This window comes from Anolis carolinensis, chromosome 2, assembly GCF_035594765.1.
Source record: "Anolis carolinensis isolate JA03-04 chromosome 2, rAnoCar3.1.pri, whole genome shotgun sequence".
Classification (NCBI taxonomy): Eukaryota; Metazoa; Chordata; class Lepidosauria; order Squamata; family Dactyloidae; genus Anolis; species Anolis carolinensis.
In genome coordinates this window covers 299,578,082-299,605,089 of record NC_085842.1, presented here as the reverse complement: position 1 = coordinate 299,605,089, position 27,008 = coordinate 299,578,082, and the positions used below count along the sequence as shown (strand labels likewise).

General features: G+C 39.7%; 1 protein-coding gene across 2 annotated transcripts in view; it reads right to left on the bottom strand.

Annotated features, from left to right (window-relative positions):
- The window catches only part of hcn1 (hyperpolarization activated cyclic nucleotide gated potassium channel 1), a 239,717-nt gene extending 215,447 nt beyond the window's left edge, over positions 1 to 24,270 (bottom strand). Inside the window, exon 1 of one of the 2 annotated variants that reach the window (XR_001729856.2) lies at positions 23,654 to 24,270. Coding sequence is in view for 1 of the 2 variants with exons in the window: in XM_003216221.4 (XP_003216269.1) it covers positions 23,654 to 24,057 (404 nt within the window). In the remaining variant the exon portion in view is untranslated. The remainder of the gene's footprint in view (positions 1 to 23,653) is intronic. The other variant, XM_003216221.4, reaches the window with a different exon arrangement.
- Between the last annotated feature and the right edge of the window lie 2,738 nt (positions 24,271 to 27,008).

The window sequence follows — 27,008 nt, the reverse complement described above, 5'->3', positions numbered from 1 at the left end:
CCAAGAGAGCTCTCTGCAACCATTCCTTTGTTCTGATGTTTATGAAATTAAACAAAGCTTGAATTTGCACAGTGGGCACCAGCATGGGACACAAGTGACCCCAAAGGGAACAGGGTTCATGAGAGAAAAAGGAAAGGCAGCAGGAGGGTGAGAAGAGATAATGACAAGAAATCTGCTTGTGTGAACATTCAGATATCCGCATCAGCACTTATGAGGGCCAGCCCATCTCAGAGTGTCTTCTGGAAGATGTCCCCATCCATCTTGTGGGTTTCTAAAATCCGCTACAAACTAAGTTTCACAGTTCTGAGTTAAAAGACAGTTGCTGTTCCAAAATCATCAATTAAGTTTCAGAGCTGTGGGATAATCTGATTCTTATTCTCCCCAGGCTCTAACCCAACTTGCTAACTTTATCTCACATCCCAGTAAAATGACACTGTGCATTTATATGTTCAAGGAGTGAAATAAATCAGAAAAAAGAAATAAAATAATGCAGCAACATTATTTTCAAAAAAGACTACTGACATTCATACCACAGTATGCCAGTATATTTATGGATGATTAGAAGAGCACAATCTCAGCTCCTGTCTTCAAAACTCTCCCCTCCGTCTGAGGAACACTGATGATATCTTTATCCTCTAAGTCAGCAGTTCTCAACATGTTGGTCTTGACCCCTTTGGGGGTCGATTTGACAGGGGTTGCAGGAAGAAAGAGGAAGGACGAGATGCCCTCCCTTCCTATTACTTCCCCTCCTGTTCCTGTGGGGTGATCTGTCAAACTCCCCCACCTTTCTTTTCTTCTTTCCCTCCCTCCCTCCTCCTTTCTCTCCCTCTTTCCTCCTCCAGTGCCTCTGCCTCCACTCAGTTCCTGCCCAGCAGCGGCAACAACACAATGCTTAGCCTGGAGCTGTACCACTGCCGCTGCTTTGGAAGTGAGGAAGAAGATAAAGGAGAAGAAGAGGAGGAGGAGGAGGAGAGTAGGTTCCTGAAGCTTCTCTGCCCACCGCTGCCTGCCCACCACCAGTAGCCGGCAGAAGCAGCACCGCTAGGAGGAGAAGCAGCAAAAGCAGCAGCCGCCACCTTCTGCTCTCAGCTGTGCCTCGGCCTTCCTCACCTCTTCCTCCTCTTCTTCCTGCAGGATGCCCCAGAATAAGCAGTAGGCAGCAGCAGGGGAAGACAGGAGGGAGATTGGTCCTCTCAGTGGAGACTGCTCCCTTCTTCGACAATTCCTTCTTACCTCCCTTCATTCACTGCCTCTCCCCCATTTCTGTGTATCCTTCTCTCTTCTTCAACTCTCTCCTTTCTTCCATTTTTCCTCCCTTCACAGCTTCTCTCGTATTTCTGTGGTTCCTTCTTCCTTCCTGTTCAACTCCTTCCTTCCTTCACTCTTTCCTCCCTCTGCTTCTCTCCCATTCCTGTGGCTCCTTCTTCTTTTTCATCCTCCTCCAACTCCTTCCTCCCGTCCTCTCCTGTCTCTCACCTCTGGGTTCTTTTCCTGGACTTTTCCTTTCTTTTTCTCTTAGAGGGACATCTCTTTCCAGGGCATGGAGGCATAATTTTGAGCGAAGTTGACTGAAGGTGCCTCTGGTTTTGGATAGATTTGGATGTGTTCTAGATTTGGAAGAAGGCTACCTCTGCTTTCCCCATTTACTCCCCCATATTCTAATTTTTCTCTTTTCCTCCTATCAGTGCCTATAATGTGAGTGAGAAAGACATCATGGCACTTCAGAGCCCAAGGAAGGAGAAGCCTTGGGAACTTTGGAGAAACTGGCTTCTCCAACTTTCTGCTTGCTTTCTCCTTTTCCCTGGCAGGAAGCAAGGAGGCACCAGAACAGACCTTGCAATATGGCTGCTTCCTTCTTTTGGCACCAAGGTGCGAAAAAGACCTTGGAGTCCTTGTGGACAACAAGTTAAACATGAGCCAACAATGTGATGCAGCTGCTAAAAAAGCCAATGGGATTCTGGCCTGCATCAATAGGGGAATAGCGTCTAGATCCAGGGAAGTTATGCTCCCCCTCTATTCTGCCTTGGTCAGACCACACCTGGAATACTGTGTCCAATTTTGGGCACCACAGTTGAAGGGAGATGTTGACAAGCTGGAAAGCGTCCAGAGGAGGGCGACTAAAATGATTAAGGGTCTGGAGAACAAGCCCTATGAGGAGCAGCTTAAAGAGCTGGGCATGTTTAGCCTGCAGAAGAGAAGGCTGAGAGGAGACATGATAGCCATGTACAAATACGTGAAGGGAAGTCATAGGCAGGAGGGAGCAAGCTTGTTTTCTGCTGCCCTGCAGACTAGGACACGGAACAATGGCTTCAAACTACAGGAAAGGAGATTCCACCTGAACATCAGGAAGAACTTCCTCACTGTGAGAGCTGTTCGACAGTGGAACTCTCTCCCCGGGGCCGTGGTGGAGGCTCCTTCTTTGGAGGCTTTTAAGCAGAGGCTGGATGGCCATTTGTCGGGGGTGCTTTGAATGCGATTTCCTGCTTCTTAGCAGGGGGTTGGACTGGATGGCCCATGTGGTCTCTTCCAACTCTACTATTCTATGATTCTATGATTCTATGACCTTTAACCTGATTGTCTTTTTTAAAAAAAATTTTTTTACCAAACTAAGCAGTATTAGAAAGCACATCTAAATCAGTTGTCAGATGAGACCCCAGAATACTTCTGTATTGGTTGTTGTCTGCCTTGAATCCCTAAGGAGAGAAAGGCAGGATAGAAATAATAATAATAGTAATTATTATTATTATTTCTATAATCATAATTATGATAGATATATTAATATTAATATTAATTACTATTATTATTTCAATCTGATATTTCTCTCTCTAGGTATTATTACTACATATTGCTTGTGTGATTATTCACTATGCTTTCATTATGTTTAATTTGTAACAATGAAAATACATCCTGCATATCATATATTTACATTATGATTCATAACAGTAGCAAAATTACAGTTATGAAGTAGCAATGAAAATAATTTTAAGGTTAGTTGTCACAACAACATTAAAGGGTTGTGGCATTAGGAAGGTTGAGAACAACTGCTCTAAGTCAATGGGCAGGAATCACTTGAAAAGTTCCACTAGAATTTTAATAACTTTAATCTCCTGTCAACCTAAGGTTAGACCAGTTCACAAAGCTATTGACTTTCATAATACCAATAGACAACCATGTGACAGGAATTTAAGCACCACATTATATTGAAAACCAACACTACACTGACTTACATGCTCTCAGCTTCTACCCAGAATGCATGACGAAAGTCATTGTCTGCAGACAAAGCTCTACAAGGCAGTTGTACTGGTTCAGATTTTCTGGAGAAAGATCCATAACTTAAGGATTTAATGCAGGATTTTCACAAACTACAGTAATCACCCCAAAAGTGGAAACATAATCAACCCAATGCTAGCCAGAAATAGTTTACTAGAGGACAGATTTTGATAGGAAAATATATAGGACATCTCTTGCCACCTACAGTTCCCACACAGGCCAAGGGTTGTTTGTCTGTACTTGTTTAGAGACATCTCCCCAATTATCTTAACCAACTACTTCCTAGGATCACATTCCAAAACAACAAAAGAAAAAGAATTCAAGCACAAGGACCCGACCCTGTTACAAATCCATATGCCTATTCTATTTCCATACCCACTGAGGAAGTTTCATCACAAAATATGAGAATGTTACTCATGATATCAAGGATTCCATTTGCTCATCTTTCAAAAGTGACATATGCCATTTTTGTCAAGTGCCCTTCTACATTGGGCAAATAGACAAATCTCTGCACAAAATAAACTTACATGAAAAACAGAAATACAGTATTCAAAAATTATTGTTAGAACAATCTCAGAGGACACTCTTACACTAGCTTTAGATTAGTTGTTGTGCAGCAAAGAAATGTCCAAGTAGGATTAGGAAAAGATATAATTTCTTATGAAGTTCTAATATTTTGCTACAGATTTGTATTAGGATAACACGTATAACATGTTAGATGTGCCAATTCACTTACTTGATCCAGGATGTTTGCACTATTATAGAAATTTTGTCAAAGGCTAGTGTTAAAGAGGCAATTTTTTTCACTGACAATAGTTCATGTAATTTCCCTCTAAAATATCTGTCAATCATCCCACTTACAATTGTGTATTTTTACTTGAGCATTGTATGCACCATTGCATGAGAGAAAGCTGGAGCCCAGTTTTCTAGGGAAAGTGCACCAAATAAATGTTTAGAAAATAAACAAGGATCAATAGATGAAGACGAACAACCCCTACCCTCAAAAAGCTAACTCTCTGAAATCCAGGATATTAAACTACTTGACAACACATGCACACCTAAGCCTATCCAGTGAGAAACAATTCTGAGTTAATTATAGCCAGTGTTATGTATCTCACTTATAAAAGGCAAATCAGCCTATCTATCACTTACTGAACTCATTAGCCACAATTCAGGCCCATCCAATTTCAGAAGAAGTAGAACAATTAACCCCACAATAAATCAGTGGCAGATGGTAGTTTCTACAACTGTTGATAATGAATCCATTCCAGTTTAAGTTTGAACTTTAAGAAGATATTGTAGGTGCTGAATCTTGTTCCCAAATAGCTCCTGTCCAAAAATAAGTAAACTGATTTCCAATCCACTACTCAAGATCTAACCAGAACACAAATCTTTGTGCCAGATGTGTTATAAGTGGCAATCTTAGCACACCTTTGTTCTCTAGTTGCTACTTTGCATGTTTCCCTGAGAGTTTATATATGGCATCTATTCATGTAATTTCTTATTTATTGATCTTAACTATACTCTCCTTCCCTCTTTCTCTCTTCCTCCATCCCTGATAGTTTTTAGTTAGTCAGTTTGTTCATCCTTCATTTTGTTGTCTGATATTTCTCCCTCCTCTTCAAGGATAGATACTCTCACCATGAGAAGTTACAATACCTTTAGTATTTGTATGCAAACCCACTTCATATGCTGTTTTACACTGAAAATTAATGGCACATTTTCACTGGCACTTTAAGCCAATGTAAGGCTAAATCAAATCCACAGCAAGTTCATGAAACATAGCGCTATTTTGGCATAATGTGTCCCTGAACCATGTTAAGATAAGTTGCAGTACACTCCAAAGCTTTCCCAAACTCAAGAATACTCCATGTGTGGCATATGCAATTAACTGTGCCACTTCATATTCTGAAAGTAGCTGCAGTGGAATACAGTGCTCTCCTGCTTTCCTGTGCCAGGGCCAGGGAATAATACCTCCTTTGCCGCTTTGATCTGCTCTATGTGGTGCCCATCAGGCACAAAAATGGAGCTGTGCATGGCTCAGCATCTTGAGTGACAGTATCAAGAGTGGCATGGGAACTGAAGAAGAGAGGAGGAGCAACTCCTCCTTCTCCTTTCCCCTCTCTTGCTTTGCCCCGGCACTGTGGATATCATCATTCCAGCTGCTGAACATAGTCCACCTTCATTTCTGTGCAAATGGCAGATTGAAGGGGACAGGTGAAGTGGTGCAGATTAATAGTGGTTAGCTGTCATCCAACCACAGAGGCAGTTTGATGATGCTGATCTGGAGTACCCCAGTCCAGATCACCCATTTTTCATGCCCCATCAAGGTGCACCCTAAGTCTCCTATGTTTCTGTGCTGCTCATCTTACCTTAAGAATACTAGTTATGCCACTTGTGAGATGTATGGCTATCATTTTCCAACAACATGCAGACCTATAGTTGCTCTTTATCCACCCCATACCAGAATAATATGCCCATTCCTCATCAATAGGAATGGAATGCCACAATTAGGATAAACACTGAAAAAAATGGGTATTTTGCAGGTATAATGGAGACACAACAGTGCAAATTATAGGCACTAAAATCTCATGCATAAGCTGTTCAAAATAAATATAGCTATTACAGAAATAAACTGTCATTTTTTTGCTTTACATGCTTTACTGCCAAAGCTGGATTTAGTCTCAGGAGTCTTTGCACTCTCCTTATACATCAATTATTTAAGCATTTTTATTCAACTCTTTGGACTAAAAATGTTTCAAGACCAGCTGACAAAGACACATGTCACCAGAATCCCTGCCTTTAGGCCTACAATTTAATTTTCTTTCTCTAATTTTTGAATATAGTTTCTGCCATGTTCAATCAATACTGGGTTCTACATGCACTTATATAATTTGTATGTCCATTGTGAAATTGCAATACATATTTTTATGCCCATTGTGAAATTCTGCATTCTGACAAAAGCGCAATATAGCATCTGATTATAATACAATTGTGTGGATGTGTTTGTAGCCATCAGGAGAGAAGAATTTTTCACATTATCTTTTTCCACCAGTACAGTTTATTTTTCAGCGATACATTTTGTTCTGTAGCCTGAACCTTTTGAAACCCCTTGGAAAAAAAAATGCTCTCTGATCCCAGAGCATTCAAAGCATCCCTATTTCTTTAATGACTTTGCAGAGCACTGCCACAGCTGTTTCTTTGCTCCAGACACATAAAGTACAGGTTAAAGGTGGCAATTGAAAGTGTTTGCCTTCAAGTAAGTTCTCCATAGCTGCAACTGCTGATAAGCTGCTCTTAAAATAAGCACTCAAGGAAACTTAGGTCATTGTCACTTGTGACCCAGTGCTGCTCTTTCTGTCTAGTTTGGTGATAAACAATTCTGTTCCCAACAATTAAAGCTTCATTTTATGTCTCAAAGGTACAAGTTACAACCCATTTTTACATGTGGAACCTACTTCTCGTACCTATTTATCTTTGTGTTTGAATCATTTGCTTAACTTAACAAAAGCCAGAAATCGAGATGGTGGAGTTATTGTAGCTCATAGTAAGTTTGGACTTCATACAGTTTATTCGAGATCCTATTTGCAAGATGTACCATTTTCTTCAAATGTTCATTCTCTGATCACTCTTCAAAGTCAATGATACTTGTCAATGCCAACTTACATTCAGTATTTGGAAGGGCGCTACCTGAGTTTAGGTTATCATATTTAATCATATTATTAAAGCCTACTTGTCTAATTTACTCACCTGTTATTTTGTTTTTGGAGTAACATGAGTTATTTGAAATTATTTATAATTTTGTTCCCAAAGCTGATGAAAATAAAATTATCAACATGATTTAAAATGGTTCCTATTTTATAGAAATAAAAGAAAAAGGACACTAAGAGGCAGACTGGAAGTACATTTCTAACACAAATCCCATTATCAGAAAATATGAATATAAATGCATCCCGTTCATTTCAGTAAAAGTACTGTGTTCGGTCCTTGAAATGGTTTAACTGTTATAAATTATTATGTTTTGTTGCTGCTCTCTCGTTCTTCTCTCTCAAAATGAGGAGAGCTCTTTAAAGATTTAATTAAAAGATGGACAACAGGTGCATTTCCACTGCTTGATGTGGCCTTGGCAGACTCTGAACCATAAAAATCAAATACACTCAAATGTCAAGTCTGTGGAAATCTAGAACAAAATAAAAAGATGGATTACAGAGTAGAAATAATGGAAGAATTGGGCTCCAATACAATCTCTCAATGTTTAAGTCTGAAATAAAAATCAATCGTCTTTGGCAAGATTGTACAAGCCATTAGTGCCCCATATAAGCATAAAACATTTTGAATTGTAGGAATTCTGTATCCAGCTTTGCTGTTAACCTATCTTGCGTAACTCCAACACATTTGGTTCCCCAGTTTTCTCAAAATTTCCCACTTGCAGTTCTAACATACATAAACAAGAGACCAATTCTGACAGCATTATTCGGGTTATTTGAATTTTCTCTGTAGTGTTACACTTGACAAATTTAATCAGAGTCCTGCCTCCTCCCTTCAAAAAAAACCCTCAGCTTAAACATTGACAGCATAATGGTCAAATCAATATGCATTATCGGGATAGTCCAAGTCTGGTTTTTTATACAGAAGAGCTTCTAAGATCCTTGACAAATTGGTTCAAATTCATTTGCAGAAATCTAACAATTCTGTCAGACCCAATTCATTGCACCAACACAGATATATAATTTTTCATCAAAGGCTTGTCTACTTGGACTAAAAAAGCCTTGTACTCATCTTGTAGGTGGCACTGATCCTGAATCACAATGCCCGTGTTATTCATTTGCAATGTGTCGCTTAGGGCTTTAAATGTTTTTTTTAATGGTCTTTTATCCCGAGGTTTTAAAGAGAATCCAGCCCTCAAGGTGGTAATGCTTCAGGCTACAGTTTGTAAAGCCATGCATTACATGAGAAGAATATTGAAAAGCCCATACTTTCATTTTCTAGCATCACACACCTCAGACTATAATGCTTCCGGGTAGCAAATCAGCAGTGTATGTGCTTACTTGTCAACCCCCTCTGGGCCCAGCATATTCTGAAAAATGAGCAGATCACCTGCTTAATATGAATTTGTGGCTGCCCAGATTTTGGGAACAAGTATATGGCAACCCTGAAAAAGACTGACTGACTGACTCCTGGTGCCTAGTAAGGCAGGGAGGAGATAAGAAAGCTAAATGAAGGAACAAATGAGTTATAATCCAAGCAAGACTCATACAGTTTGAATGAGTATCGAGATGGAGAGAGAAAAAGCAGACACAACCAGCATTTTGGATAGAGGTATATAGAGAGCGTGTATGCACCACAGTGAGGGCAGGACCAATAGTTTGTTAATCTGAGCAAAATGGGAACTTTCATTAATGGTCTTAAAACTAATGCATGGCATGGAAAAATGGACAAAGAAATGTTTTCCCCACACCAATATAATTTTCAAACCTGGAATAACACATTGAATGTGACTAATGTATAATGAAGAATAATAAAAATGCCAGCGTGATGTTGGATGAAGACTCTAAGAAAACTGTCTTGAATCCATGGAAACTCACTTGCTGATCTTGGGCAGGTCATGCTCCCTCAACCTTATAAGAAGGCAATGTCAAATATCATCAGAACAAATCTTGTCTAAAAAAATGCAAGTCAGAATTGACTAGACAACACATAACAAAAACAAAATAGCCAAATTTTGGATTTCTTACCAAACAATTTAGTCATGGCTATCAGATTAGACTGCTGGGGGATTGGAGAAATTCTAAAGACAGGAGTATTGATGTCTAATCTATGTTTAATTCATAAGCAGAGGCATTTGGAGGAAATTAGTATGGAAGGATATTATTACACTCATATCCAGATTCTGGCCTTTTCATTAGACTCTGGTTAGCCACAGAAAAAAAATCTGGACTAGACAGACATTTGATGTGACGCAGTGGCTATTTTATTGAACAAATATTGTGTATGCAAACACATATACTGAAAACACCTAAACTTCTAGCATTTTGGACATGATTCTATGAGGGTTGAATGAAAAGTAATGCCTCCACCTTCGTTACTCCTCAACAGATGGCAGTACTGGTATGTGGCAGATACTGGCTTGTTCAGTAGACTCTCCTCTACAGTTCCATTTGGCGGGAAGCCTTAGCATTGAACGGTTGTGTTGTTAAAGTGCAAAGTATGGAACCCTGCACAGACAGTTGGTCAATGCGACTTAAGCAATGTGCAGTCATTGAATTCTTGACAGCAACAGGTGTCCCCCCAAAGGAGATTCATCAGAGACTGCAAGCTGTTTATGGTGATTGTGTTGATGTGAGAACTGTGCATCGTTGGGTGAGTAAGTTTAAAGATGTTGAGGAGGGAACATCTGACTTCCATGACAAACAAAGAGTTGGATGTCCCGTGACAGCAACCACCGAGTTTCACAAGCAAAAGGTTGACAGATTGATTCAGGATGATGTCATATCACTCAAAGAGAAATTTCAAGCATAATCGGCATTTCACAAGAACGTGTGGGTCACATTATTGTTTTGCTTGGCTATTGGGAGATCTGTGCACTATGGGTACTGTGAGGCGCTGGTTGTGGAGACAGAGTGTCAACTTCTTCAGTGACGGCTTCAGAAAACTTGTTCATCGTTGGCAGAAAAGTATCCAATTGTCTGATGATTATGTGGAAAAGTGACTAGTGGTAGTTAAAGAGCACATTCTAAGCATTATTCATGTGTATGATTTATTAAAATATTCCCATCCAAACACAAGTAACGAAGGTGGAGGCATTACTTTTCATTCAACCCTCGTTCTAGAATTTACTTCAAATTCAGGTCAACAGCTGATCGTGAAAAAACTGACATCCCATATGTAATATGGAAATATATCAAAGGAATATAAATCCAAACTCCAGCGCTTTGCATCCTTAACAGAATAGTGACTTCAACAATGTTTGTGGATGAACTAGTGATGCAGAAGAAGAAATCATTCCAACATTATGATTCATAAAGCTTCACTTGCCATATACAGACATCTTTTGGAGTCACATTTAATATAGTCATGTGCATTGCAGCAAGCACATGTAAAACTACTGTTCTGAATCTGACTGAATCAATTGTTGAATTATGAACATACACATATTCAACTGATTTAATGGGTCTACACTTGAAATCTCACTGATTTAATGGGTCTAAATGAGTTGGGATTAATGATAAGATTCAGATAGTATGGTACAATGGAAGAACAGCATTCCAAGGCCTAAGTCAAGCATTAAAGCCACTTTAGACAAGATCAGAGTAACTCTGAGCTCCTGATGGTGCAATGGGCTAAATCCTTGTGCTGGCAGAACTGCTGACCTGAAGGTTGAGTTGCTGACCTGAAGGTTGCTGGTTCGAATCCGGGGAGAGCATGGATAAGCTCCCTCTGTCAGCTCCAGTTCCCCATGAGGGGACATGAGAGAAGCCTCCCATAAGGATGGTAAAAACATTAAACATCCAGTCATCCCCTGGGCAACATCCTTGCAGACGGCCAATTCTCTCACACCAGAAGCAACTTGCAGTTTCTCAAGTCGTTCCTGACACGAAAAAAAGAAAGTAGCTCTGTTTAGACCGATAAATCCAAATTGGAATTTACAGTAGATATTCCCAATTTTATAGGAATTAAACAAGGAACTATTTTGGATAGGGAACTATCCAAAGTGCTGAAATCTATGTCTAAAATGCAGGTGATTTCAGTACTGTGAATACTTCCTGTAAAACTAGGAACTCCTATTAAACACAGCACGATTTATCAACCTACTGTAGGTCCAGAGAGTATTCATTTTCATTATTTCTGCACAATCCATCCCGAGTTAGCATACACATTTATTAATGCTGTGTATGAATGACCTTGAAGGAGTGCCAATGACACCCAACAGTTTTTGTCATTAACTTACTTTGCTATGTCTAGAATGAGCCCTTTAGGAATTAGTACTGAACATACTAAGATTTTCAAAATTGAAATCTATCCTCTGGAGAAAACAGAACTATTGGAATAAATGGCTGAAAGACTTTAGACAATTAATAAGTCATCTCCTGTACTTTTATATATTTACTTATTTATTTATTTTCAACCTAAAGTAGGTTAGGCATTTCTTTCAATAGTTTTAGATGATTACAAAGACTTTTTTATTTGCAAAAAAAACCCGCAAATGTTGTGCAGAAGCCATCTATATATATAAAAGAGTGATGGCATCACGGCGACTCACAAAACAACAAAAGTACAGGCCCCCCAACCTCAAAATTTGACAACACAACCCATCATCCACGCCTCAAGGTTGATACAACAACAAAAAAAGAAAAATAAAGTCCTAATTAGAGGGAGAGCAATAATTTTTTTTATCCAATTGCTGCCAGTTTAGAGGGCTAATCTCTGCCCACTTGGTTACCTAGCAACCAAGGGACAGCCAGGTTTCAGTTAGGGGACAGGCAGATTTAGGCCTCACTTAGACTTCTTCCACAGATTATCTAATTTGCACTGGATTATATGGCAGTGTAGACTCAAGGCCCTTCAACACAGCTATATAACCCATTTATTATATTATATTATCTGCTTTGCACTGGATTATCTTGACTCCACACTACCATATAATCCACTTCAGTGTGCATTTTATACAGCTGTGAAGAAGGAGCCTCAGATAATCCAGTTCTGAGCAGATAATATAAGATTAGAAATATACAGTAGCGTCTCACTTATCCAACGTAAACAGGCCGGCAGGATAAGTGAATATGTTGGATAATAAGAAGGGATTCAGGAAAGGCCAATTAAACATCAAATTAGGTAATCGTTATACAAATTAAGCACCAAAACATCATATTATACAACAAATTTGACAGAAAAAGTAGTTCCATGCGCAGTAATGCTATGTAGTATTTACAGTAGAGTCTCACTTATCCAACACTCGCTTATCCAACATTCTGGATTATCCAACGCATTTTTGTAGTCAATGCTTTCAATATATCGTGATATTTTGGTGCTAAATTCATAAATACAGTAATTACTATATAGTATTACTGTGTACTGAACTACTTTTTCTGACAAATTTGTTGTCTAACATGATGTTTTGGTGCTTAATTTGTAAAATCATAACTTAATTTGATGTTTAATAGGGTTATCCTTAATTCCTCATTATCCAACATATTCGCTTATCCAACGTTCTGCCGGCCCGTTTATGTTGGATAAGTGAGACTCTACTGTACTGTATTTACAAATTTACCACTAGAATATCACAATGAATTTAAAATACTGACTACAAAAACATTGATTATGAAAAGGCAGACTGCGTTGGATAATCCAGAACATTGTATAAGCGAATGTTGGATAAGTGAGATTCTTCTTTAATATGAAATAATTACTGGGATAGAATAATGCAGAACAATATAATCTCTAAAACCAGGACAGTAAATAAACAGGGGAATTCCACTCAGGAAACAATCAGGGCCAGCTAACACCTCCCAACAAAGTATTCCCATCATCAAAGTCTGGCAAATCCTGTTTTCTCAGGGCCACAGACAGTAGAAGCACATAAAATATCGCAAACAACACCACTCTGAAAACAAGGGAATTCCAGACAGGAAACAATCAGGGCCAGCTAACACCTCCCAACAAAAAATTCACTCAGGGAGGAAACAGCCAGGCTTTAAAGCTGCAAGGCCATTACATCCTAATCATTTTTCCTAATTGCAGCATTCATACTTGCCTCCAACAAACAAAAAAAACCAATCAGAAATATTGTATATTCACAACCTTTAGGAAATAATATCCCCTGATGGCACAGCGTGTTAAAGCGCTGAGCTGCTGAACTTCTGGACCGAAAGGCCACAAGTTTGAATTGAGGGAGTGGAGAGAGCCCCCACTGTTAGCCCCAGCTTCTGCCAACCCAGAAGTTCGAAAACATGCAAATGTGAGTGCATCAATAGGTACTGCTCCGGCGGGAAGGTAACGCCGCTCCATGCAGTCATCCCACATGACCTTGGAGGAGTCTACGGACAACGCCGGCTCTTCGGCTTAGAAATGGAGATGAGCACCAACCCCCAGAGTCAGACATGACTAGACTTAATGTCTGGGGAAAACCTTTACCCTTGACCTTAACTACCACCAATTCCTCAATAATTTATTTCCCAGACCACCAGACTTCGCCACAGCAACGCGTGGTCGGGCACAGCTAGTAACTATATATATGTATGTATGTATATATGTATTACTCTAATGCTTGAAATTGCATTTTATATGACCTGAGTACCTTTAATAGATTTGGTCTTGAAAGGCAGTTTTTACATATCTAAATATATCTATATGTGAAAGGTGATTGCATAAATTGAAATTTCACTAGTCTATTTAAAGCATTTTGCTTTTAAAACTGTCCACACAATGAAAACTAAGTTCTTGTCGTCAGTTCTACAATCTAAAAAGGCACAACATATCATGAAAGAAAAAGAAAACAACAAAACTCAGGCAATTCTCATCTTGTAATAGCCACTCTTCAAGTGTAATGGAGATTGGCTCCTCAAACATGAAAAACAGGCCTTGGGTGACCTCGAAAAAACGCAGTTACCAAACCATGTTAGTGTCTCATTCTTCTTGGTCTCAGTGGGAAACTGTTGGCTTCTGATATATTAGTCTTCCATATAGAAAAACAATCCATAAATTTAGCAATTTGAAATAAAGGCTGAAATGTTAAAATAAAGCAATTTTCTAAAAATTGAGCATATGAAGCTAACTTACAAAAGTGCTTATAACAGTTGGTTTAGCAAGGAATTATTCACGGGAAGTCCCTGGTGACCTCCTACTGATGTACTAACTTGGCCTGATCATGTTTAGCTTCTGAAATCAAGTAAGATTGGATATATTCAGGATATTATGATGTTTCAGGGTAGTATGGTGACATTAAATGTTGTGTTAGAACAGGAGATTTGTTTTGATGCATTGCATGCTCACTGTATTGAAATATGTTGCAAATTATGTGGGATGGAGAGGAATGTAGAGATGACCTATTTGAATTAGGGCTTGCTCTATCAGTGCTGCAGTTGCCAGAAACCTCAACAAATATCAACAAACACTTTTAACTGCTTCTCCATATGTTCAAGGCCAATGTCGTTTATAATACACAGTTTATATTTTCAATCTATTCAACATTACTGACAATGGAATTGCAACAGCTTAAAATAAAGAGTAAGAAGTTTGGGGAACATTACAAAATAGGGTAAATACTGTAGGAACAATAAACAACAACAACAACAACAAAACATGTCTAACTTAACACTACACATAATATTTAGAAATACAGTGCTTTTAATAGAAAAAAATTCTCCTTCCAGATTAATGCCTCATTCCAGAAAATATAGTTTGATTGCAAAACTATATTTCATACATGGAGGCATGTCAAACATGCACACACTGACCTTTCGCTGCTTTTCTAGGCACTGGTATTAAAATACATGAAAATAATATTAATAAAATACAAATTCACAATTCAATAAATATTAAATACAATCGGAAATGTACATTATGGTTCAAATTTCATATAGTCAGGGAAATCTGAAGATCCGCAGTATAGATGACATCTATCCTTGACTGTTCTATACAGTTAACTTTATTAGTAATTGATAGGCTATGTACTTAGAGTCGTCATTCAATTATCCATGCTACATCCTGCTGAAATTAAGGGTGGGGGACAGTTTGCAGGTGTAAATTAGCTGAAGGCTTCAGATTAATTTAGAGTGTCATGGTCATTTTTAGTGATGCAGTATTAATCAATACATTCTAGAAATGCTAATTGAAGACAGACATTGCTCCTTTTTCTGTCCTTGAAAAAGATAAGTCAGAAGGACAGGAGCAAGACTGCATAGGAAATCAAAGGCTTGTAGTGCCTGCCATTATTTTAAAGCATGAGGCAATCATCACCACTTTCAATTTATTGTTTCACTGAAAACTGAAAACCGGCCTTTGAGGTGCCTTTTTATCTTAGTGGGAACGCAGGAGAGGGAGAAGGCGAGAGACTTTTTGGTGGCTGCCCCTCAACTTTGGAACTTCTTGTCCAGGGAAGTCTGCTATATTTCTGGCAGCAGACTAAAACCTGTTCATTCAGGCAGGCTTTTAAAGAAGAAAGTTTTTAAGGGTAAGTTTTAAAGAGATTTTAACGGTTTTATTTTCAAATAGTTTAATACTAATTCAGCGTTTATAGTTTTTAGGCTTTAGGATTTGAAATGCAACCATTTGGTCAGCAAGTTCAGCAGCTCAGTGGTTTAACCCATTACGCCACCAGTTACCAATCAGTTACCAATACCGCTAACCAACATAACCTGTTTGTTTGGAACTGAGTCTGAACTCATATTCGAAACAGTCTTCCTTTTTTCCTTTTTCCTTTTTCTTTATTCAAACTCTCAATCAACATTTCAAGATGTTCATGGTTTTCTTGGCATTATTCAAAAGACAAAGAAAAACTACTGGGTATTATCTGCATAAGAAGACCCAACTCTAAACAGCCAAATGAATTCTCCAAGTGGTTTCATGCTTAATAGCATTACACCAATAATACCTTAAATTTTAAAGAGGAAACTCAGGTTGTTTAAACTTAACAGAAAAATAACAGATTTTCAAGAGAAAATCTAAAATATTTTTTAAATGATTTTTCTGGGTGTGAGGCACTACCTATATTATTGTGCTTCACTGATATTTGTATCATATTGGAATACCTCCATTTCTGTATGCACAGTTGTACAAACCAGTTAAAAGATCTACATAAAATAGAATATCTTGTTTTTACAGTTGTAAAATGGCTGTCTAAGAGCTACTCATGGGAGAGAAATACCCTGTAGAAATTATCAGCATTAATACCAAAATGTAGCTGTGATGTTTTATTAAATAGTATTAAACCGTTTTCAGAAGCTAAAAAGATAGCCATTTTTTTAAAAAATATATGTACTCCAAAAATTATACAGAAGCTCTCCAACCAAGAAACATCGCAAAAATTATCAGATCTATGATATCTTCACTTCTTTGGAAGTACAGTAGAGTCTCACTTATGACTTATCCAACATAAACGGGCCGGCAGAATGTTGGATAATAAGGAGGGATTAAGGAAAAAGCCTATTAAACATCAAATTACGTTATGATTTGACAAATTAAGCACCAAAACATCATGTTATACAACAAATTTGACAGAAAAAGTAGTTCAATACGCAGTAATGCTATGTAGTAATTACAGTATTTATGAATTTAGCACCAAAATATCACAATGTATTGAAAACATGGACTACAAAAACATTGACTACTAAAAGGCAGACTGCGTTGGATAATCCAGAATGTTGTATAAGCAAATGTTGGATAAGTGAGACTCTACTGTATCTGCAACACATTCACTTCTGATTCTTCCCGGCCATGCCTAAGGTGGCAGTTCATGCATTTCCCCCATGAAGATGTCTAGAGCCCAAAAAGCACGTCTAATTTTGAAATGATATCCAAATTATCATTTCAGACTTAGAAAGAAAACAGATATGTAATTTCACATCTTTCTTTCATTACTTCCAGTAAATGTTCAAAAATATTCTAATATAATTTCCTACTCTGAAAAAAAGTATATTCCTGTAAGTATTTTATAACAGCACTCTTTGAGGGGAGTATTTGTTACTGTTGTTAGGAAACCAAACTGTTTGTAATAAATATGCTGAAAACACTATGAGAAATGTGTGCCAATCATTCCCTTGGATTTTTTTTCTAGAGAATGAAATAATATTTTTCACATCAACAGACAAACTTGCTCTCTTACAATGAGCACGCAAAGATACTGTGGGACTTCTGAATCCAGACTGACAAAGTTCTCTAACACAACACACCAGACATCACAGTTGTGGAAAAGAAAAAGGTTTGGATCATTGATGTCGCCATCCCAGGTGGCAGTCGCATTGACGAAAAACAACAGGAAAAACTCAGCTGCTATCAGGACCTCAAGATTGAACTTCAAAGACTCTGGCAGAAACAAGTGCAGGTGGTCCTGGTGGTGATGGGCACACTGGGTGCCGTGCCGAAAGATCTCAGCCAGCATTTGGAAACAATAGACATTGACAAAATCACGATCTGCCAACGGCAAAAGGCCACCCTACTGAGATCTGCACGCATCATCTGAAAATACATCACACAGTCCTAGACACTTGGGAAGTGTTTGACTTGTGATTTTGTGAAACGAAATCCAGCATATCTATCTTGTTTGCTGTGTCATACAATAAAATAATAATAATAATAATAAACTTTATTCTTATATCCCGCCCCATCTCCCTGAAGGGACTCAGGGGGGCTTACAACAGGGACAGCCCAAACACTGACACAGCAAAGCATTACATACACAAAATTTAAACAGGAAAAAATTAAAACATTTAAACAATAAACAAAAACAATATAATAAAACAATACTTTAATATCGGAGCAAATAAAATCAGAGTGAATAAAGAGAAACGCGGGGACAGGTTCACTAAAGTGCTATATCATGGAATAAGGGATGGTGATAAAGTGCCATACAATTTTATAAACATAGAGAAATAGTCCAATGACAAATCTGATGGGCCTATTCCATGGTTGTCTCAAGAAGACCTATCAATACATATATCAAGATTCTTTAATGTTAATTTCCCCATCTATACCCATTAATTCCTGAGATGTGGATTTGAAATGGACTGAAACTAAGCTGAGATGAAGTTGCAACATGCCAAAGAGGGAATTTAAATGGATCAGGAATTGATTTTATCTGATTCTGTATATAACCATCAATAATTAACTCAGTTCATTTCTATGGAAATCCACTTAGTTCAAAAGCAATTTCATGACCTTGGTTATAGTCTGTAGTGAGTATGAAATTTAATCTTGAAATTACAAATGAAGGTACCTTTATTAATTAGAATAATTAGATAGTCTTTCAAAATATACTTCCTGGAGCCACACATTCATAGTCTTTCAAAACATGCGGAATCATACATACTTAGGAAATGTACATTGAAATGTTATATTTATATCTCAAGCTCCCTTCACAGTTCTAACAAGATGCCCATAATAGTCTTTCAGTGAAATGGAATCAGATTCCTACCAAAGACATACAGTATAACCCCATATCTACAGGACAAATACCTGCAGTTTCATTTATCCAAGTTGAATAAAATATGTCCTCTGGAGGCATTTTGTAGGTACTCCAGTGCAATTATACAGTATTCATGGATTAGCGGTTCTTCATTTCAATAGGCTTCACACTCATCCACAATTTCACATAACTACTCAAATATTGGGAACTTATCTTCTGCAGTTGGGAGGCAAAGTAGTTAAAGCACTGAGCTGGAGACCGAAAGGTCCCAGGTTCAAACTCTGGGAGCGGTGGGAGCGGGCGCTGTTAGCTCCAGCTCCTGCCAACCTAGCAGTTTGAAAACATGCAAATGTGAGTAGATCAATAGGTACCGCTCTGGTGGGAAGGTAACGGCGCTCCATGCAGTCATGCTGGCCACATGACCTTGGAGGTGTCTACGGACAACGCCGGCTCTTCGGCTTAGAAATGGAGATGAGCACCAACCCCCAGAGTCAGACATGACTGGACTTAACGTCAGGGGAAACCTTTAGCTTTACTTATCTTCTGCAGTTATGACAGTTGTGTGCTGATTACTTATTACTGGTAGTATGTTGGAAAACCAATTTCTTCACTGTAACTATATTAGGAGGTAAGCTATGCTGAATAAGTGGAAATTTCTCCAGACCAAGCATAAGTAGGATGCTCCATGAAGTTAACCATATATGCTGTTAAACAAAAAAAATCAGAAGCAGAACACAAACCAAATCATCCTTTTGTTTAATAAAACTTGGGTAATAACAAAACAAGTTAGAGGAGTTAAAACTGGTGGTGACTCAGAGAGCAATATAAAGAAGGATGTGTGGCATGACAAGAAGAGATAAAGGCAGCAATAAAGAGCTGCATCAAAGAACCAGAGTATGTGACATGGTCAATGAAATCTATGAGGCAAAAAAGACAATCGATGGACATGTTACTAATGAGGTGGACACTGAGAGACCACAAGCAGCCCTTAGGCAGACCTCGTATTTGATGGGATGAACCAATGGTTAATTTATTTAGCCAAAAATGCAAAAGAAAAGTACAGGATCATATATTTTGGCAAATGGTAGATTTGTGTCAATACAAAAGGAGTGGATCGATGACAAATCAGATAGCATAAGATAGGATAGCAAAACAGCATCTTATCTTTAATATTTTATTTCCATACATACCAAATGGCTGTCAGAGAAAAAGCTGGATTACATTTGTTCTTTGTTGTCCCAGATATGTGTGTATCTGTGTGTATGCGCATGCACACACAGGGTTATATAAATGGTCATAACAAACAAAATCCATGCTCATTGTAGGGAAATGTGGCAATTTAAAAACACGCCTGTGACATTGACAAATGATAACATGGAAGCACACAAGTGTTGTGACATTTAAAATGAATGCATAACCAACTTTAAAAGCTAAATTCTCAATCAACCCGGGGCATCAATCTCTCAAATCATTGAAAAATGACAGCCTGTGACACCTTAAAGACTAATAAACTGTGTCTGGCATACACTTTCGGGAACAGCAACCAAGCTTATGTCAGCTAAAACATGTTAGTCTTTTGAGTGCACAAGACTTTGTGATGTCTCCTGCTACAGCAGACCGACATGGCCATTACACCAGGAATTTGTTCATTTAGCAGTTTGCTTCTATTATTTTCAGTTGGCTTCCCAATGGTAAGGAACACAAAGGAATAAGCACATTCTGCAAGCAAATATCTCCTGCCCCATTATCGTCAGAATGTGCCACCTCCTTCGTTGTTCTACTTGTCTTCAGTATATATTGCAAATTCACAATTTATCCGACATTTCTACGAAATTTCTCAAATTTCCTCTCAAATTTACTTATGATTACCTAAAAACCAAATTAGTTAACAAAGGCAGGTATGTTATGCTGTGATAGATTACTGAAAAGATATCTGCATTTAGGGAAAAAATCCTCATCCATATTGCCTCCACAACTATATTTATCCTTACCACAACTTATTTCCCTAGCTGACATATTATATCCACATTTTGATGGCATACCAAAGCAATCCATGATTTTAAAAACATGCAAAACAAACCATCCCTCCAATCCATAAACGCCATCAGGGTTGATATTTATTGTGTACCATTTCCATACACACACATACAAACACACACACAATATATATATACACACACAAATTCATCTTAAACATATATAAGTTCTCATATCTGCACTTTCCATACATCTACATGCATTTTAAGAAAGTGAACCATTCTATAATTTTTATATTAAATTACAATTGTGCTTGTTCTATTTAGCTTTTAAATGAACATAGAAGGCCATTTCAATCCAAGTATTTATAACCTATCTCAGAAGGCTATTAATACTGAATGCTCCTTCTCCTTTTTGGCATATTGTACTCTCTTTCACATTGATGAGAAGAGAAACTACATTAGCTACAGTGCATAAGAGAACAGATGTTATGTATACTCTGACTATGGCAAGGACATGGATCTCAAGGTTAAAGCGGGGATTTCCAAACGCACTATTATTCAACACCCTGGATAGCTCCCAGTTAGGGAGGGTGTAGAAATTCTACCAGTTATGTTGTTTCTGCCCACTCCCAATCCCTTTAGTGCGTAGCTCTATAGCTCAAGGAGATACTGCTCTCTGGATGACTTTCAAGCACCAGGTAAATAAGGACAAACCCCGTTCTGTCCAAAAATCATTAAGCAAAATCCCAGCTGTCCTCAATCCATGTAATCCCCCCAACTGGTCTCTAGTTTTTTTATTATTATTATTAACCCAATAGCATCATAGCCTATTCCAAAAGGATCCAGGAAGAGAGATAAAAAAAGTCACTTAAAAAAGGTATTAAGCTAATACAGCCAGAGGCTGAATCTTGCAGGTACATGTTTCCAATTTCCAGGCAAAGAGTCCTGTCTCATTGTCCCATTCTGAATGTCTTTTGTCTCCTTTGTTTCCTTGTCTTTTTCCCCTGACACAGAAAAGCAGGACAGGGCAGGAAGAAAACTAACACTGTCATTCAAAGAACCAAGAACAGTGCATCTCAATGAATGGAAAGGGTGAGGGAGAACAAGACTCACAACTGTGTCAGAAGGGACCTACTTCTTGACATGACCACTTTTCACACATTAGGTGGCATGTTAACATCTGCAGGCCCCACTCACAAAAATGCAGCTTGGGCAGATGCAAAATATGGTAGTATGGTGGGTGCTTGCTTATGCATTTGCTGTATTTTATTGTCATTTTACTCTATTTTATTCTTGGTTTCTTAGCTGCTCAGACAACATATACTGAAGGCTGCAGCCACAAAAATATAATAAGTAAAATTTCTTTTTAAAAATCTGATATAATTATACGAGTCTCTCTATGTGTACATAACTTTGTTGAGTACGTATCCAACAGGTGAATATTAGGTGTGCCACGTTGTCTAACCAAATGGCATAATGACCGTCTCTCCCTTCCTGAAGCAAGGAATATTATCACAGGATTTCAGTCAAGGTCAGATGTGGTGTTTCTACGCCAAGCATTATTTGAGACAATATGGAAATAATACTTTTTTTCTCCATTTGAAAACAAATAGTGTCTATTTATTTGCCTCCTTGACCATCTGATTGGGAAACTGTTACTTGCTGTAACTTTGAATTAGAAGAAAGAGGGTGTTTATTTCAACTTGTTCTCAATTTCTGGGTTCCTGGGGGGGACAGACAGCAGGGGACGGACGGACAATACATCTCAATTATAGCTTACCATGCCCCACTTATTGTGAGACAATCTTCATCAGTTTCCCCTTTCACAGAATAAATACGATGCAGAGATGATAAAGCAAGAAAGGCTCCCTCGGATCAAGTCACATTTCACACTCCAGGCTTTGCCTGCCAAAATTTTGATTTGTTTTTGTGCAATGTCTCATGTTACTGGGATGCAATGAGTGCACCGGAAAACTTCTGACCGCTTTGGAGGACAAGGACTCCCCCTATATCTTTTGTCTAGAAAGGGACTGCAGGGGTTCGCTTGAACTACAATTCAATCTGGCTTCCAACTCTGAAGGTCAGTGCCACATCACCTTGACAAGAAAAGGCCCAGGGAAGAAGAGCCGGGGAGCTATTCTGTTGTGTTCTGTGGCGCTCACAGAGAGGAAAGACTAACCTTTGGGAGGGGATAAGTTTCTGAGGGTTCTCGGGGGACATCTGGCTACAAAGCCTGACAGTTCTGTCTTTGTTCCACTGAAATCAAGGGCAAGGTAAAAAGTGCATTTTATCCCAGAGGACCTGAAAGAGGGCATGTGCATGCACCCTGCGGAGTTTCTGCCCTGCTCTGAGGTTCCCGGGGACCAGGGAAGATCTTAAGATTGACATAATTTACCTGGAAGTAAGTTGTGCCAAACATAGTCATGAGCAAACAAGGTAGGTAAAGGTTTTCCCTGACATTGAATTTAGTTGTGTCTGACTCTGGTGCATAGTGCTCATCTCCATTTCTAAACAAGCATCGGCATTGTCCGTAGACACCTCCAAGGTCATGCGCCTGGCATGACTGCATGGAGCACCGTTACCTTCCCGCTGGAGTGGTACCTATAGATGTATTCACATTTGCATGTTTTCAAACTGCTAGGTTGACAGAAGCTGGGGCGATTTGAACCACCGACCTTTCGGTCAGCAAGTTCAACAGCTCAGGGGTTTAACCTGGTGTGCCCCTGGAGGCTCCTGAGCAAAAAAGGGCTTCTGAAAAAAAATGCACGTTTTATTTTGTGTGTATTTGCCACCAAACCTTGACTCACAGAGGGATGAGTAGAGAAGTAGAAAGAAGTAGCCAAAAAAGTTGGGAATGTCTGAAGTTTTCTGGGTTGGGGAAAATGTCCTTCCTGTACTCGGCACCTTTCGCAGACCTTGCAAGCGTTACAACAGAGTTCTAATGAGGACATCTCTGGTGGCAGGAGGGAAAAGGAGAACTAGGGGCATGGGATAGAAAACTCAATAGGGCAGGCATGGGCATACTTGGGCCCGCCAAGGGTTTTGGACTTCAACTCCCACCATTCCTCACAGCCTCAGGTCCCTTCCTTTCCCCCCTCAGCCGCTTAAGCGTCCAAAACACCTGGAGATCTCATGCCTGCCCTATGGAGCGCCTTTTGCCAAGCCCTTCCATACATTTTGGCACAAGCTTGGGGCACTTCCCATTCACTCCACGGCTCCCACGCATGCATGACCTTCCGGCCGACCTGCTCCCCCAAGCCCAGCACGACGGGGGCCTTGGCCTCACCTGAAGTCGCTGTAGGGGTGGATGATCCAGAAGCCTGCAGTTTTAACCCGTTCCTGCTCCTTCTCCACCGCCTTCTGGCTCCCGAACATGCGGAGGGAGAATTTGTTGACCCCGGGTTGCAGCATGGAGGTGAACTGCCGCTGCATGAAGCCATACTGTTGCTGCTGCTGCTGCTGCTGGCGGCGGGCGGCGGCGTCGGGGTCGTCCAGGCCGGCCACGGGCTCCTCGCCGGCGGCCCCGCTCCCGTCCACTTTGAAGCAGACCGAGTTGGCGTGCTCCTTGAGGCTGCCCGAGGCGCCCGGGCTGCCCGGCGCCTTCTCCGCCTTGCCCTGGAAGCAGGCGTTGGCGCCGGGGCTGCCGTCCTCCCGGCTGCCGGGCGAGGAGCTGGGTTTGCTGCCCTCCATGCCCGCGCTGCTGCTGTTCCTGCCACGCGAGGAGTGGGCTCCAGCCTGGCCGCGGGGAGGAGGAGGAGGAGAGGCGAGTCAGTCAGTCCTTCAGCCGCTCCTCAGCGCTGCCTCCCGCGCCTGGCGATCATCGCGCGTCCGGCCGGCTCCGGCTCCGGCTCCTTCTCTGGCTCCGACCCACGCGAGGAGGAGGAGGAGGTAGAGGAGGGCCGGGCTCCCCACGCGCGCCCTCTGCCGGCCGCACCCCGCCTCCCCCGCCTGACATTGAGCCACCCGCCAAAGCCCTTCAGCCCAGTGCCGCGGAGGAGGAGGAGGAGGAGCAGGATGCTCGCAGGGGTCTTGCCCGTTTGCACCTGTTTCCACCTCAAGCCCACCTGGTGGACTGCTGTGAGTTATCCGGGCTGTATGGCCATGTTCCAGAAGCATTCCCTCCTGGCGTTTCGCCCACATCTGTGGCAGGCTTCCTCAGAGGTTTTGACGTTTGTTGGAGACTAAGCAAGTGGGGTTTATAGAATCATAGAAAATAATAATAATAATAATAATAATAATAATAATAATAATAATAATAATAATAATAATAATAAGATTGAACTTCAAAGACTCTGGCAGAAACCAGTGCAGGTGGTCCCGGTGGTGATCTGCACATTGGGTGCCGTGCCAAAAGATCTCAGCCGGCATTTGGAAATCACAATCTGCCAACTGCAAAAGGTCACCCTACTGGGATCTGCACGCATCATCCGAAAATACATCACACAGTCCTAGACACTTGGGAAGTGTTCGACCTGTGATTTTGTGATACGAAATCCAGCATATCTATCTTGTTTGCTGTGTCATAATAAAATAATAATAATTGTGTTTTTGTATACCACCTCCCAGGGCCGTAGCCAGAAAAAAATTTCAGGAGGGGTTTTGAAAATTTTGGGAGGGGGTTTGAACCCCTGACCCACCCGCTCCCCGGGTTCAGACCTGTCAATATCTGCTTGAGATAGTGCCTCGAGGGACTCTTAATGTTTTACATCTCATAGACTTAGCATGGGGATTTGGTTAACCAGTTAAAATTCATGAGTAAACCAGGTTTTTTTTTAACCTGAAAAATTTGGGGGGGGGGTTGGGGTTGAACCCCTACCCCCCCCCCCTCGCTACAGGCCTGCGCGCCTCCATCTCCCCAACTGGGACTCAGAGCGGCTCACATATCATACAATCATATAATAATAATAATAATAATAATAATAATAATAATAATAATAATATAAAACTTTATTTATACCCCGCCACAATCTCCCCGCGGGGACCCGGGGCGGCTTACATGGGGCAGAGGCCCAAACAACATAGGACAAAACATAGGCAACATAATACAAATCACACTATAAAAAGATAAAACAGTAATACAATATATCAATTAAAACAAAAATACAGGATAAAAAATTGCATTTAAGACACATAAATGGTAAAATCTTAATAAATACGGGATAGATTATTAAAAACCCTCTGGGGCTGATTAATTAATGACTGTATCTCCAAAGGCCTGCTGAAACATCCAAGTCTTCAGTTGTTTCCTGAAGGAAGGTAGAGATAACTGTTGATTTAATGTCATAAAATCCACAGTTAAGGCATCAAAGAATGCATTTAAAAACAAATTAACAAATCATGATTTAAAATAGACATAATTAAAATATTAAACAATCATCCAAGGCGTTAAAAAGTCCAATATAGGACAACAATCTGGGCGACAGTCAAACTGATGAAGGGAGTGTCTATTACAGAATAGAACATACATCAAATAGCGACAACAAGCAGGGAAGACAAATCTGAACAAATCATGGAGTTGGAAGAGGTCTCATGGGCCATCCAGTCCAACCCCCTGCCAAGAAGCAGGAAGATGGCTTTCAAAGCACCCCCGACAGATGGCCATCCAGCCTCTGCTTAAAAGCCTCCAAAGAAGGAGCCTCTACCACACTCCACAGCAGAGTTCCACTGCCAAACAGCTCTCACAGCGAGGAAGTTCTTCCTCATGTTTGCTGTTGAATAAGCAATTACAGTAGAGTCTCACTTATCCAACGTTTTGGATTATCCAACACATTTTTGTAGTCAATGTTTTCAATGCATTGTGATATTTTGGTGCTAAATTCGTAAATACAGTAATTACTACATAGCATTAATGTATATTGAACTATTTTTTCTGTCAAATTTGTTGTATAACATGATGTTTTGGTGCTTACTTTGTAAAATCATAACCTATTTTGATGTTTAATTGGCTTTTTCTTAATATCTCCTTATTATCCAACATATTCGCTTATCTAACATTCTGCCGGCCCGTTTATGTTGGATAAGTGAGACTCTACTGTATCTGTAAAGTATCCAAAAGCTGATGTAATTTGGAATGCACATTGTTTTGTAAATCAAATCATTTTAATTGTAGTGAAACTTAACATTTCTGAGAAAATATGGTTATGTATTAGTCTGCTAAAAATATTAAGTTAGTAATCTGAATTTAACAAATATGTTCAATAATGGCATTATCATGCAGGCTAGGACTGTACTTGTAAATAAAAGCAGTAAGTCTTGTTGAACTTACTGTATATATTCATGTATAAATCATCCTCATATATAAATCAAGGGCAAGTTTGGGACCAAAATTATGGATTTTGATATGACTCATGGAGGAGGTGTTGAGAAGAGGTTTGAGGCTTGGTCTCCTGCAGTTCTACAGTACAGAACCAGTGTCAGTGGTACAATGAAGCACTTAAGGGTTTTAGTCTACTGAACTTAACTCAAGGGAACATCTCCTTTGGGATATGGTTCAGCACCTTGGATAGCATATTTCCCTGCATCAGAGCCACAACTATCAGTACTGCACAGCTTTCTGTTCAACATATTCCCATCTCCACCTACCAGTGACCAAAGAGTGAGCAATCCAGTACATGCAAATAATGTGCAGGGCAAGTGATGTG